We start from the raw sequence: 13,952 nt of genomic DNA, 5'->3' as shown, positions 1-13,952 counted from the left end.
CTAAGGTAAAGTCTATCCAGAATGGACCATTTAAGCAGTGAGCTAAGATCCTCAGAGAATAATGCAAGGCACAGAGTTGATAGTATTTCTACAGCCTTGCCTTTACCTGCATCTTCTATTTCCATTCCTTGCTAGGACTTCCTGATCATGTTTGTACATCACTTGGCCACCATCGGGCTTATCACCTTCTCTTATATCAACAATATGGTTCGGGTAGGAACTCTGGTCCTGTGTCTGCATGATGCCTCAGACTTCTTGCTGGAAGTAAGAATTCAACCCCTCTTTCTTCATCTTTTTTTCTCTGTCTTTCCTTCTCTTTTTATGTGAGAACTGACTTTCTCCCCAACTCAATTATTATCTTCCTTTATCCAGGCTGCCAAGCTGGCCAATTATGCCAAGTATCAGCGACTCTGTGACACCCTTTTTGTGATCTTCAGTGCTGTTTTTATGGTAACTCGTCTAGGAATCTATCCATTTTGGTAAGTACAATGAAGTGTGGTAGGTATGTAGCTAATGATATCTTTTTACTAATTCAGTTTTTATATTCTATTCTTATCAGTAGAACATTATGAACCATATCACCCTGCCTTTTCCTTGACCTCTAAGCTTATAATCATTTATGGACTCTCATAGAACCTCAGCTGCCTTACACAATATTTCTTGTGAGGTTATCTGGACTCAAAGTGTACCAGGTCATTTGACTTTGGCTTTCCTTACTTATTTCCATGTAATAATGTTCATCTTTTGCTTAAGTAATCCTTTTGCCTTCTTTTGCACTTATTACTGAAATTTCAGGCTCTTCTTGTTTATGTTCTCTATACCCTTTTCCACATCCTAACCAACATGTGCACATGTACACACATGCACCCATTTCACTTCTTTATTTTGGGGATGGGGGATATACTGAGGATTGAACCCAAGGGTCCCTAACCACTGAGCCATATCCCCAATCCTATTTTGTTTGTTTTTTATTTTGAGATAAGTTCTTGCTAAGTTGGTAAGTCTGACTTTGAACTCCTGCCTTAGTCTTCTGAGTTGCTAGGATTACAGGCATGCACCACTACACCCAGCCCCATTTCACTTCTACACTCACAACCCTATGGTGCATAGTGCTTGAGTTTGAAGAGTTTGCTTGGTCTGTTCTCTTTGTACCTAAGGATCTAAATGATTCCTAAGATTATAGTCTGACTGCTGTCTCAATTTTGTGACACTATGCATATTTAAAATAATTAATAGCGTAATTTATTTCACCAGTTCCTGAGATTTATGTCTCATGGCCCCTGTTTCTTTATTCTTTTCTTACAATGGATGAGTATCTTTGGAATTTCAGCTCACACAAGGCCTGAGAAAGAACACATGGGGCTCTACATCCCAGGGAACTCAGCTTCATCCTTGTCTGCCTGGCTTTGACTCTAGAATCTAACAATTGGACTCCCTTTTCTAGGATTCTGAACACAACCCTCTTTGAGAGTTGGGAAATGATTGGGCCCTATCCTTCCTGGTGGCTCTTCAATGGCCTTCTCCTGATCCTACAGGTTTTGCATGTCATCTGGTCCTACCTTATTGCACGAATTGCCTTCAAAGCCTTGATCAGGGGAAAGGTAAGGAAGGATGACCTCTTTCTTTGGGTAGATGGGTATTACTCAATAGATCTTCTTTTTCCATTATGAGCCCCCATTTACAAACTAGCTAAGCAAAAAACTTAGGTTTCCAAAGTTTTTGCCTTGACTATGAGTGTCTTTAGCCTTTTAAGATGTGACTTAGATGCAGGAGGATCTAGTATCTTCTTCCTGTCCCTTAAGAATGGCTGTTAAATGACAAATAGGGTTAAGAGTTTTGAGGTAGCCTCAACCATTCCCTATCCCTCACCTACCTATTGACTTCCTATTTTGAGTTTTATTATGGGAGCCTTTTTTTTTCTTTTTTTTTAAGGAAATCATATGCAGCACCACAAGTAAAAACAGATTGTTGGGCTACGTAGGTATGGTGTGGGAGTTCAAAAGCATCCCTAAATAACAATGCTGTGATGATACTCAAGATGTGATTTATATGAAGAATTAAGTCTCACCTCATCATTCTATGGGGCAAGGGTCTTAAATGAATAGGTGTTTAGTGTTTCTAGTACCCATCTATCTTATGCCAAGTGCCAGAAAGGTTTTGTTTTGTTTAGTTTGGTTGGTTGGTTTGGTTTTGGTGCTGTGGATCAAATACAGGGCCTTGTACATACTAGGTAAACACTCTACCACTAAGTTACAAGCTACACCCCTAGTCCTGAAAGGTACCATTTAATGATAAAACTCACAATTGAATTTTGGTAAGTTCTAAAGCAGTCAGACTGTGAAGAGCCTTCAGTAATATAATAGAATTCAGGTGGGAAGGGCTCTGCTAGAGGAGGTGTTGATTCTGGGACAGACAAATGGGATATAACCTAGGTATTTATGCTCTTGGGTCTTTGTGCTTTAAGGCTGTGATTAATTTTAGATCTAGCTCAGTGTGCCTATGCATCTTGCTATAGCTAGCAAGACATCTCTTTTCTCCCCTGCTTTTCTTTCCTGACCAGGTGACCTGCCAAGGAAGGATTAGACCCAGACTCTGTACTCTTCACTCTTTTCTCACCTCCTTCTTTTTTTCTATGCCTGGTGGGAATTGGACAGTTTCATCTCTTGCATGTAAGTGTACCTGTGCTTCTAGTATTCAGGGAAGCATGTCTGTCTCAGTTTCTTTTCCTTCTTGCTGTCCTTTCTGTTCTCCTGTGCTTGTCTTAGAGCGTATTCTCTCTCCTGGCGAAGAGCTGAAGTTACCAGATTATTTTCCTAAATTGAGACAAGAGTTGAGTCTACTCAAAAAGAGCAGAGTTTTTTGTTGTTGTTTTGTTTTTTTAAATTTTGACTTTTGAGCCTCCCTTTACCTCAAATCTAGAAACAGTCTGCCTCCTGGTGGAAATTTTCTAAATATCAGGTAATCAATTAGTCATCTGGGTTCTGATCCCTGCCCTAGTTCTTGAGATTGAACCCAGATATTCTACCACTGAGATATTTTATTTTATTTTTTTTAAACAGTCTTGCTAAATTGCCAAAGCTGGCCTTGGACTTAGGATCCTTTTGCCTCAGCTTCCTGAATAGCTGGATTACTGGTGTGTGTCACCACACCCAGCCTCCTTTGTTCTTGAAGAGGAATAAGTGACTAGAGTTTCCCTCAAGCTTAAACCAGGACTCAGTGGATGGTGTCAGTTCTTTTAAACCAATCTTAAAGCATATACCTTTCTACCAAAAAACTTCTATTCTGTAAAGAATACAATCAGAGATAACAAGAGAAGATCAGAAAGCAGGCAAAGTATATTCATAATAGTAACCAGGGTGCAGATAATACTTTGAGTCAGATGTCACTAGAAAGTAGATAAGATTGGGAATAGTGTGCCAAAATGGGCTCTGAGTTTATTCTTATGATTCTCTCAAGAAATATTCTGGCCTCACTTTCCTGACTTTGGTCCCATTCCACCAGGTTTCCAAAGATGATCGCAGTGATGTGGAGAGTAGCTCAGAGGAGGAAGATGAGACCACCTGCAAAAAAACCCTCTCTGGCAGCAGCTCCAGCAATGGTGCCAACTGGGTGAATGGTCACATGGGAAGAAGTTACTGGGCTGGAGAATAAGATGGTTGGCATGGGAACTTCAGTACACATGGACTTATAGGACCACTGGCAATCTACTCCTCTTGGGCCTCCCTACATCTATACTCCTGTGACTAAAGAGACTGTCAGCCATTGAGGAGAATCAAAGAAACAAATATTCACTTAAAAAAAACAAAAAACCAACTCTTCCATTTTGTATTTAATAGCCTCCAAGTCCTTTCTAGTAATGTTATTTGCTGTTTGTGTTTGTGTGTTTGTGCATGTGCATTGTGCATATGCATGAGTTTTCTTTCCTGGGGCACAGTCCTGGACTGGGTCCCCTTGGCCTTGCTTGGTCCCTTTTGAACTCACCTCAATCCCAGATTTGGCTACATCTCTGGACTGTCTCCTCCATTTTGGATCATGGTTTTTGAGATTCCGAATTCCTGGACCATCTGAACCAGGTTCAGCTCCAGGTTTCTGCACTGTTCCTCTTTTGGAGCAGAAATATTTCATATGATGAAGTTGTATAGAAATAGAAAACATTGGATGGATGCCAAGATTGCTCTGGCCCCTAGCTAGGTCCCCTTTCTACCACCTGATGACAGGAACAAACAACTGCTGAATCCCTGCTCTTTACTCAATGGTACACAGGGAGGTGGGTGGGAGAGGGTGAGCTGAGGGGCTGGAGGAGGACAACAGCCACTGGGTGTGCTGTTAACGGTTTTATACTATTGTTTACTTGTCTGTGATTAAAGTGCTTCAAGCCTCCTCCTACTGTCTCAACCTTTTTAGTAACTCCTGTCACTAATTTCAAATCATAAGCTAATTAAGAATATCTTTAGGTCTGATTCAAGAGAAGCTGAATACCAAAATTTTCCTTTCTGTTTATGCTGGGGAAAGTCAAATGTACCTACATTTTAGGGCTTTATGTTTTTTTAAAAAAGTAAACATATTTGATGGGTCACAAGAACAATGCTGTGTCGGGCTGGGGATGTGGCTCAAGCAGTAGTGCGCTCACCTGGCATGCGTGCGGCCCGTGTTCGATCCTCAGCACCACATACAAAGATGTTGTGCCCGCTGATAACTAAAAAATAAATATTAAAAATTCTCTCTCTACCTCTAGAAAAGAAAAAAAAAAGAACAATGCTGTGAAGATAAAAGCACATACACACTAGCTGGGCACGTGCCTGTGAGGCAGGAGGATTGAACTTTAAGGCTAGATTTATCTCAAAATAAATAAAACGGAATGGGCATGTAGCTCAGTGGTTAAAGCGCCCCTGAATTCAATTTCCAATACTGAAGGGGAGGCATGTATAGTGAAACCAAAGGCTTTGGTTGAGAGCTATCAGCCCACCTACCCCTTCCTGTGTTTGTTTTTCAGTGCTGAAGATTAAACTCTGGTCCTAGCACATGGTGGGAAAGTTCTTTGAGCCATATCTTCAGCCCAAAAGCTAAGACACCTTTAGTTAGATATCTGTGTTTCTCATTTTATTAACCACAGAAACTTCAAGTTACATTTTAAGATTGTTATGAGTCTGAGTAGATGTTAAGAATGGGATACAGGGCTGGGGTTGTGGCTCTGCGGTAGAGCGCATGCCTCGCACTTGTGAGATCCTGGGTTCGATCCTCGGCATCACATAAAAAATAAGTGAAATAAAGGTATTGTATCCAACTACAACTAAAAAAAATATTTTTTTAAAAAAGGAATGAGATAGATACCCAACTTAATGTTCATAAACATTATTAAGGATATTGACACTGTTAACCTTACTGAGCAACTAGATTTTAAAGACTTAAATATGCATCATTAAGGGGAACTTGAAGTTCTAATCATTTGGTTACAGCTAATTGGAAAAACTAAATGACAGGTCTTATGTTTAGCTCCTCAACTTGCCATATTGTTGAATAGATTAGTGTGAAATATGAATGAAAATGCTTTAAAAAGTCTTATATATTTTGTCTTTCTGGAATATGAACAATTGCTTTGTTAACACAGTCTGAATTGGTTGGCCCAGTTTATCTGACAAAAGGTGCAACCAAGTGACCAAATTTTTTAAAAGCGGAAGCCAACACAGCTCTTATATGCCAGGCATATAAGAGTTAAATACATGTAACAAGGATGAGGCAAAAAGAGGTTAACCTACTGGAGGTCAAATAACTAGTAAGGAGTCCAACCCATTGTCTTTCTTTTCTTTTTTGTGGTACTGGGGATTGAACCCTGAGGTGTTTTACCGCTGAGCTACATCTCCAACCTTTTTTTTGGTACCAGGAATTAAACCCCTAGGGGTGCTTAACCACTGAGCCACATCCCCAGCCCTTTTCATTTTTTATTTTGAGGCAGGGTCGGTCTTCAAGTTGCCCAGGCTGCCCTAGAATTTGTGATCCTCCTGCCTCAGCTGGCATATTATCTGTTTTTTAAAATATTTGTTAGTTATAGGTACACACAATATCTTTATTTTTATGTGGTGCTGAGGATCGAACCCAGTGCCTCACGTATCGTAGGTGATCGCTCTACCTGAGTCACAACCCCAGCCTTATTATCTGTATTTTTAACCACTGTAATATCTATTATGCTCTGTATTAATTGCTATACTACCCAAGACTTCATAATGAGAAATAGGAGATAGTGAAGAAATATTTAGCCCAAAGGCATAGACTATAGTTTGCCTTAGATGATAATGAATTGAGAATCAATCACAGGAATTAGGATCTTGTTTTGAGACGGAATTATGTGCATACTATTGGATTAGGATTGAAATCTAGAGTGCTACAAGGGTTTCAATAGAGAGCAAGAATAACATTATTGGTACAAGACTATCATAAAGTCAGGTGTGGTGGCACACACATATAACCACAATGACTCAGGAAGGGCTGAGGCAGGAGGATCTCAAGTTCAAGGCCAACCTCAACAATTTAGCAAGGCCCTAAGCAAATTCATGAGACCCGGCTGCTAAATAAAAAATACAAAGGGCTGGGGATGTGCCTCAGTGGTTAAGCACCCCTGGGTTCAATCCCTGGTATTAAAAAAAAAAAAAAAAAAAGCTGGGTGTGGTGGTGAGGGCTTGTAATCCCAGTGGCTCAGGAGGCTGAGGCAGAATCTTGAGTTAAAAGCCAGCCTTAGCAAAAGTAAGATGCTAACCAACTGAGTAAAACTTTGTCTCTAAATAAAATACAAAATAGAGCAGGGGATATGGCTCAATGGCTGAGTTCAATCTCCAGTACCCCCCACCAAAAAAAAAAAGGGCTCATTTTAGGGCTAGGGATGTAGCACAGTGATAGATCGCTTGCCTAGCACGTGCAAAGCCCTGGTTCAATCCTCAGTACGATTTTAAAAGGACTAATTTTTCTACTTGGATAAGGAAGTCCTAGTCACTACTTCAAAGTGGCACTGGGAAACTGGGAGAATGGTGATCCTACTTAACATATAGCAAATGAGAAAACAGGAGGCAGCAGAGTCCCCAGTTAACACACCAAAGAAGAGAGTAAAGTAGCTAAGGATACAGAAGGCTTTGGAGTAGGGGTGGAGGTTTATTGTGCTGGGATTGAACTCAGGGCCTCACTTACTGGGCAACTGCTCTACCACTGAGCTACATCCTTAGCCACCAAAGCTGTTTTTTGTTTTAGTCAAGAAGGAGGTTTATAGCTGGGCATGGTGGCACACACCATGGTAATCCCAGGGACTTGGGAGACTGAAGTCAGAAGATTACAAATTAGAGGTCAGTTTTAGCAACTTGGTGAGAAGCTATTTCAAAATAAAAAATAAAACTCTAAATGGAATAATGGCAAGAATTTCTCTCTTCATAGTGAGGTTTTACTTAAATGCAGTGAATTTTCTTTCAAATCTTTACATTTCTGGAAGACTTAGAAGTTGATTTCCTGTGCAGTAGCATAGTTCAAAACTTATACTAATTCTGCACCCAATGGGATATTTACTATATATGCTTCCCGAAAGCCTTTTATTTTGGGAACTATCCCTCTTTCACTTCATACAGTTTTATTGGGGCTGTCAAACAAGGGCCTCTGTCTTCCTAACACAGAGGTAGGTACAAGTATAGTCATGCTGACCAGAGTATCCCATTCGCTAGACAAGTTATTGGTTCACGAATAGTCACAGTCCAAAGAGCTTAGTTTTTTTTCAGGGGATTTATATAAATTCTGGGACAGGGGCTGAAGGCATACCTCAGTGGTAGAGTGCAAACTTAGCATGCACAAGGCCTGGATTCAATCTTAAGCACCAAAAATAAATAAATAAAAACTATAAATAAATACTGGGACAGTCTTTCTGAGATCATGAGGGCTAATGCTACTGTTGCTAAAAACTCTCATTATTCATGAAATGAATATTGAGCTCTCTAGTCTATGAAAACCAGTAGTCAACGCTCTACTTCTGTGGTCCATACATTTATTTGGGTAAACAAAAACGCCAAGACACAGATATGGCAACATATTTAATTCTGTGGATATACTTCACTTTCACATTCCTATTATGATTCAATAGCCTCCACCACAACTGTCAAACTGTCAGTACTAGAGAAATCATGGGTATTTTCTTCAGCAGAGACTGAAAACCATCAGGGCTCTAGTCCTCTCAACCTGAAAATGATTATAGGAAAGGTCTTTCCAAAGCAAGCCTCAGGCCTCTGTGTTCAAGAGTAAAAGTGCCTCCAGCTCTATAGGACTCCTGAGGTCTTCTGTTCTTCCGCAGCCTGGCGCCGGGCACTGCGCAGCTGGAAGTAGCGGTAGGCTCGGACACTGCAGAGGTAGCCCCCATACACAGTGAGAAGCATCATGGAGGTAGAAAAGGTCTTGTAGCCAATGTCAGCTAGCTGCTTGGCAGTTGGCATGTTGTCCCCTACAAAGACAAATTGGATTTAAACCCCAGGATAAGGTCTTATCTACCCAGTCCATCTCCCTGTGTAGGGCATTCCATAACTTATGGGCCTTGCTTAGTCTGTCTGTACTCTATATGGAAAGGCCACCAAGTGTAAGCAGTCTAATAAGGATACTAGACATCACTTGGGAACTCTGATTCAAAAGGACAGATATTTTCATATAAACAGACATTGCTAGGGAATGTTGCTTAGTGGCAGAGCGTTTGCCTAGTACACACAAGGCCACAGGTTCAATCCCCAGTACTGCAAAAAGAGAGATACAGACACCAGGCTAGAACTGGGTGCATATGAATACTATCACAGCTAATGGCCCTCCATATCTGTGGAGAGAAGTGACTGATCCACCCAGAACTGTTCTTAACTGGTACATTACTTAAAGCATGCACCAGTTTTTTTTTGTTTTGTTTTGTTTTTTCTGGCTTGTAGAAAACTAATGGAAATAGCCAGGGTTTAAACATTTGCAGTAAATTATTCTCTTAGGAGGATCAAATGGGAATCTTTCAGGCAATATCCAATTTTTTTTTCCCCTATAAAAACAATCTTAGGGGCTGGGGCTGTAGCTCAGTGGCAGAGTGCTTGCCTTGCATGTGTGAGGCACTGGGTTTGATCCACAGTGCCACATAAAAACAGACAATTAAAATAAAGGCATTCTATTCATCTACAGCTACAAAAAAATTAAAAAAAAAAAAAAATCTTAGGCTGGGCATAGTGACACATACCTGTAATCCAAGCTAATCGGAAAGCTAAGGCATGAGGATTGCATGTTCAAGGTCAGACTCAAGAACTTAGAAAGACCCAGTCTCAAAAAATTTAAAAAGGGCTGAGGATGATGCTCACTGGAAAAGGGCCCCTGAGTTCAATCTCCAGTACTTAAAAAAAAAAAAAAAAGTATACACACACACACACACATCTCCACACAGTGGTCAGGTTTCCAAGTTAGGTCTTAAATCAGGGTTTTTATTTTTTTTTTTGGCACTAGAGGTTGGATCCAGGGACACTTTACTGATAAGCTAAATCCCAAGTCCCTGCCACCTTTTTAAAATTATTTTTTGAGACAGGGTCCCACTAAATTGCACAGGGGCTTGCTAAATTGCTGAGGCTGGCCCTGAACTTGGAATCTTCCTACCTCAGCCTCCAGAATCATTGGGATTATGGGCATGCGCCACCATGCTCAGCTAGGATAAGTTTCTTTCAACAAAAAATTGGGGGCCAGGTGTGGCAGAATGTGCCTGTAATCCTAACTACTCGGGAAGCTGAGGCAGGAGGGTTACTTGAGCCCAGGGATTTAGGGCCTACCTGGGAAACAGTGAGACTCCATATCAAACAAACAAAAAGTCAAAAATCTGAAATAAAATAAACTCAAGATTAGCTGGTTTAGGGAGCCTAAGGTAAGGTAAGAGACAAGTGCATGCTTCTCAGGGTGAGTCCTAAGGAATGAACATTGACTTGAGGACAGATCCCAAGATGAGCTGAGGCACAGCTTCTTAGAATTACAATTCCACTATGGCAAGAGACATTAAAGAAGATCAGAGGAAGAAAACCAAATGACAGGGCTAAGGATGTGGCTCAAGCGGTAACGCGCTTGCCTGGCATGCGCGGGGCGCTAGGTTCGATCCTCAGCACCACATAAAAATAAAATAAAGATGTTGTGTCCGCCGAAAACTTAAAAAAAAAAAAAAAAAAAAAAAAAGTCAAAAAAAAAAAGAAAACCAAATGACAAAAGTTCAAAATGACAAAGGGATGTGTTCAGATTATGACCTCAAACTGTGCATGAAACAGTGAAGAAACATAAGCGCATAGGCCACTACCCTAAGGTAGTAAACAAGGACCTGACAGAGACTGCAGCCAGCAGGTTTCACTCAACCTCTACTTCAATTATTTATTTACTTATCTAACTGTTTGTTTATTTATTGCAGTAATGGGGATTGAATCCAGGGGCACTTAACCACTGAGCTATTCCTCCAGCCCTTTTTCTTTCTCTCTTTTTTTAAGAAATATTTTTAGTTATAGATGGACACATACCTTTATTTTATTTATTTATTTTTATGTGGTGCTGAGGATCAAACCCAGTGCCTCACAAGTGCTAGGCAAGTGCTCTACCACTAAGCTACAACCCCAGCCACTGTTTTTAGTTTTTGAGACATGGTCTCGCTAAATTGCCCTGGTTGGTCTCAAACTTTTTTTTTTTTGTACTGGGATTGAACTCAGGGGAGCTTTACCACTAAGCTACATCCCATTTATTTATTTATTTGAGGCAGGGTCTCACTAAATTACTGAGATTGGTCTCAAATTTATAATCCTCCTTCCTCAGTCTTCCAAGTAGCTAAGATTACAGGTGTATGCCACTGAACCAGGGTGCACTTAGTCTTTCTCCTGCTATCTCCCCTAACCTGGCCAGAAGCTCAGTCTCTTTGAGGGGCTGGAGGGAAAGAGCTGGAAGCATTCATCAGCCAACAAAGGAATAGGATGGTGTGGCTCCTCTAGAGAGTAATACAAGACCAACTAACAAACACAAACCTGTATCTAGAATCTCACTTAATTCTCTGGTCTAATCCATCCTGAGGCTGCTCCCATTTTCAAATTAGCAAAAACTCTTCACCAAACTAATGCAGAAGAAATGGATAGGACAGATGCAAAAGCTACTTTATAAATACAGGATTTAGCAACTGAATGGAATAGGACAAAACTGAAAATATCTCCAAGTTAAGAAACTCTGTTCACAGAAATAAGCACAAGAGGGGCTGAGGATACAGCTCAGCTGGTATATCTAAGGATATAGCTCAGCTGCTTGCCTTGCATGCACAAGACCCTGGGTTCAATCCCCAGCACCAAAAAAAAAAAAAAAAAAAAGAGGAGAAAGGGGTATGCATATTGTGTATTAACAATGAGAGGTGGTGGTGTCAGTCAAGATTAAAGGGGCTGGAGGCTTGTGTCTTAATGATGATTGCCTACCATATGCAAAGCCCTGGATTCCAATGCCCAGCACCACAAAAAAATAAAATAAATAAATCCTGAGCTGGTTTGAACATAATAAAATTAAAATGTAATTTTCATGTGATGATGTTTATGTTCTTTTTTTCTTTGTGTATCAGGCAAATGTAAATAAGAATCTGGATAGCTCTTGGGAGAGAAGGCTATATATGAGATGCAGATGAAGGTAACAAGTGATACCAAAGCAGGGGATAAGACAAGAAAGAAATAGGCCAAGGAAGCAAGTTTGATGAAAGAAACAATTAAGAAGATAAAGTATATAGGAAATTCTAGAAATATCTGGAGGGGTTCATTTAGCTACATCTCCCTTCAAGGTTGAAAATTACTGATATATCAAAATTATTGCCACTGGCAGAAGTATGCTATATCTTTCCAATGTATTTGACCAGAATAATAGTTGGAAACCACTACTGCAAAACACCAGGAGGAGCCATGAGTGAGCCTGCGTGGTGGCACATGCCTGTGATCCCAGTGGCTCGGGAGGCTGAGACAGGAGGATGTGAATTCAAAGCCAGCCTCAGCAAAAGCCAGGCACTAAGCAAATCAGTGATACCCTGTCTCTGAATAAAATATAAAAAATAGGGCTGGGGATGTGGCTCAGTGGTCCAGTGCCCCTAAGTTCAATCCCCGGTACCAAAAAAAAAAAAGACTGGGGCATGGTGGCACATGCCTATAATCCTAGCAGCTAGGGAGGCTGCAACTGGAGGCTTATGAGTTCAAAACCAGCTTCAGCAATTCAGCTTGACTCTCAGCAACTTAGTGTCTAAAATAAAAAATAATAAAAAGGGCTGGGGATGTGGCTCAGTGGTTAAGTGCTTCTAGGTTCAATCCCCAGTACCAAACAACAAAAACCATGAAGACTGATCAGGAGGGACCACTGCTTGGGAATAGGCAACTAGGTCACTGGTATGGCAGAAGTCACTTTAGTCACTGAACTGGAACAGGCAGTATAGGCATCGAGAGCACAAATTCTCAGTCATGGCCCCAATAGGCCTATGAACCCCTCAACATTCAAATGTCTAGCATTTTTCCAGAACAGAGAAAAACAGATAATTAGAAGGATTTGCCCCAAAGATAAGAACTGATGTTCTTGTGGTTTGCTCCTTAAGGGAATGGGAATTACAGAGCAGTACTCACAAAGGCAATAAGATTAAGAAAATTCTAGTTTTGTTTTTATTGGTAAGTAAGGTTTGAATATGTTTTAAAGAGTGAAAAGGTGGTGGCTTAACTAAGGATAAAAAAAGTGAAGTGATAGAAAGAGAACTAGATTGAGAATGGTGGAGGAAAATGAAATCAGAAGCCTATATGCAGTAGGATTAACCTTGGAAATGAAGGAAATTTTTGAAACTAGCAGGATAATGTTCTCATGTAAGGGGAATCCATTTTTTCAATAAATCACAAAGCTAGGTCTGTTCTGAAATGGTGGAGATGGACGGCAGATTTCAGAAAACTAGGAAAAAACTATCGGAAGAATCATTAAGGAAAATGCCATAGGGATGCAATTTGCAAAGGCTATAACGGCTCTTCTCTTTCTGCCATCTAAACGTAGGAGGATTTCAAGGTTCAGATTTCTCCTCCGGTAAACTCATTCCCTCGAATGGGTCTATCACCTAGACCTAAATGCACTTGTTTATCTCCTACTAGAAACATGGAGCACACATGCTATGGAAGGCCGCAAATAAAACACAGCTTTTGTCTAAAGGAGCTCATGAAGATTTGCTATGAATCCTATATATTCTGTCACTCAAGGTAGAAGACGGTGCGTGAGCAGATGCGAAGAGGCACTATGCGAAGAGGCAGAAAGGTGTAAGGGTGGAGCTATCTTCTTAAGTGGGGAAGATTTACACCAGCGAAGAAGAGGGACTGTGACTCAGGTAGCATTTGTAGTCGCAGCCTGAGGGCCCATGCGCCAGGCAATAACTGAGGTTTGACAGGGCCAGCCCTACGAGTAGCAAGGCTGACCTATGGCTTCAAGGGGATTGGGCAAGCAGCCGCGCAGCAAACGCGCGTAGGATCTCAAGGGCACAGAAGCCCACAAACAGGCGGGTGGGGCGGTGGAGTTAGCAAGCGCCGGCCCAGGTGGCCGCGTCTTCCGTGGGATCGGCGGCCCCTGCTCAACCCTGGCCAAAGGCGTACCTGGATGCTGCAGCTCCCTCGAGTCCAACCCAGACCTCCGCAGGCTACGTCTCGCTGCCACGGCCTGCACAACTCCTAAGCAACGCCGAAAGCGACGCCCGGAACCAGACTCCTGCGGGTGAAGGCCCAGGAACCACTTCGAACGCTTCAGCTATTGGTGAGGAAAGCGGCCCTTCTCCCCGCCCACTCGCCCGGCTTGGCCTCTAGGGTTAGTTACCGAAGCCGGCGAGCGGACCCGCGCCGGACCCGCACAACCCCTCCCACTGAGGCGGGAACCCTCTTCTGCCACGCCTCACGCTGGTGGCCGGTTTTGAAATTCGG

General features: G+C 41.6%; 2 protein-coding genes across 9 annotated transcripts in view; one reads left to right on the top strand and one right to left on the bottom strand.

Moving 5' to 3' along the window:
• Cers5 (ceramide synthase 5) overlaps positions 1-4,380 on the top strand; it is a 32,532-nt gene extending 28,152 nt beyond the window's left edge. For 6 of the 7 annotated variants that reach the window (XM_046435850.2, XM_046435855.2, XM_058576222.1 and 3 more), the window contains 4 exons: positions 136-264; positions 373-479; positions 1,445-1,601; positions 3,502-4,380. In XM_046435850.2, the coding sequence (XP_046291806.1) occupies positions 136-264; positions 373-479; positions 1,445-1,601; positions 3,502-3,651 (543 nt within the window). In that variant the 3' untranslated portion in view covers positions 3,652-4,380. Of the gene's footprint in view, positions 1-135; positions 265-372; positions 480-1,444; positions 1,602-2,560; positions 2,670-3,501 lie in introns of all 7 variants that reach the window. The other variant, XM_046435851.2, reaches the window with a different exon arrangement.
• A 3,667-nt stretch (positions 4,381-8,047) lies between these two features.
• On the bottom strand, positions 8,048-13,784 carry LOC124087125 (cytochrome c oxidase assembly protein COX14). Of its 2 annotated transcripts, XM_046435848.2 has the most exons (3): positions 13,632-13,772; positions 9,801-9,847; positions 8,048-8,464 (listed from the first exon to the last, which is right to left on the bottom strand). In XM_046435848.2, exons 2-3 carry the CDS (start codon positions 9,820-9,822, stop codon positions 8,283-8,285), a joined length of 204 nt encoding a protein of 67 aa, XP_046291804.1. In that variant the 5' UTR covers positions 9,823-9,847; positions 13,632-13,772; the 3' UTR covers positions 8,048-8,282. The 2 variants fall into 2 exon arrangements, with proteins under 2 accessions (XP_046291804.1, XP_046291805.1); XM_046435849.2 differs by lacking the exon at positions 9,801-9,847 and having other exon boundaries at positions 13,632-13,784.
• Positions 13,785-13,952: the final 168 nt, after the last annotated feature.

The sequence above is a fragment of the Marmota monax genome, unplaced genomic scaffold, assembly GCF_021218885.2.
Source record: "Marmota monax isolate L192 unplaced genomic scaffold, Marmota_monax_Labrador192_F-V1.1 WCK01_AAM20220418_F8-fsc00012, whole genome shotgun sequence".
NCBI classification, from domain to species: Eukaryota; Metazoa; Chordata; class Mammalia; order Rodentia; family Sciuridae; genus Marmota; species Marmota monax.
The sequence above is the reverse complement of the archived record's forward strand: the minus strand, read 5'-3'. Positions and strand labels throughout refer to the sequence as shown.

Bases quoted from the DNA above. Each gene is read 5' to 3' on its own strand.
- LOC124087125 (XM_046435848.2), bottom strand. From the start codon at position 9,822: ATGGAGTCTCACTGTTTCCCAG. The intron at 8,465-9,800 runs GTAGGCCCTAAA...TTGTCTTTGTAG, and splicing joins GGAGTCTCACTGTTTCCCAG to GGGACAACATGCCAACTGCC.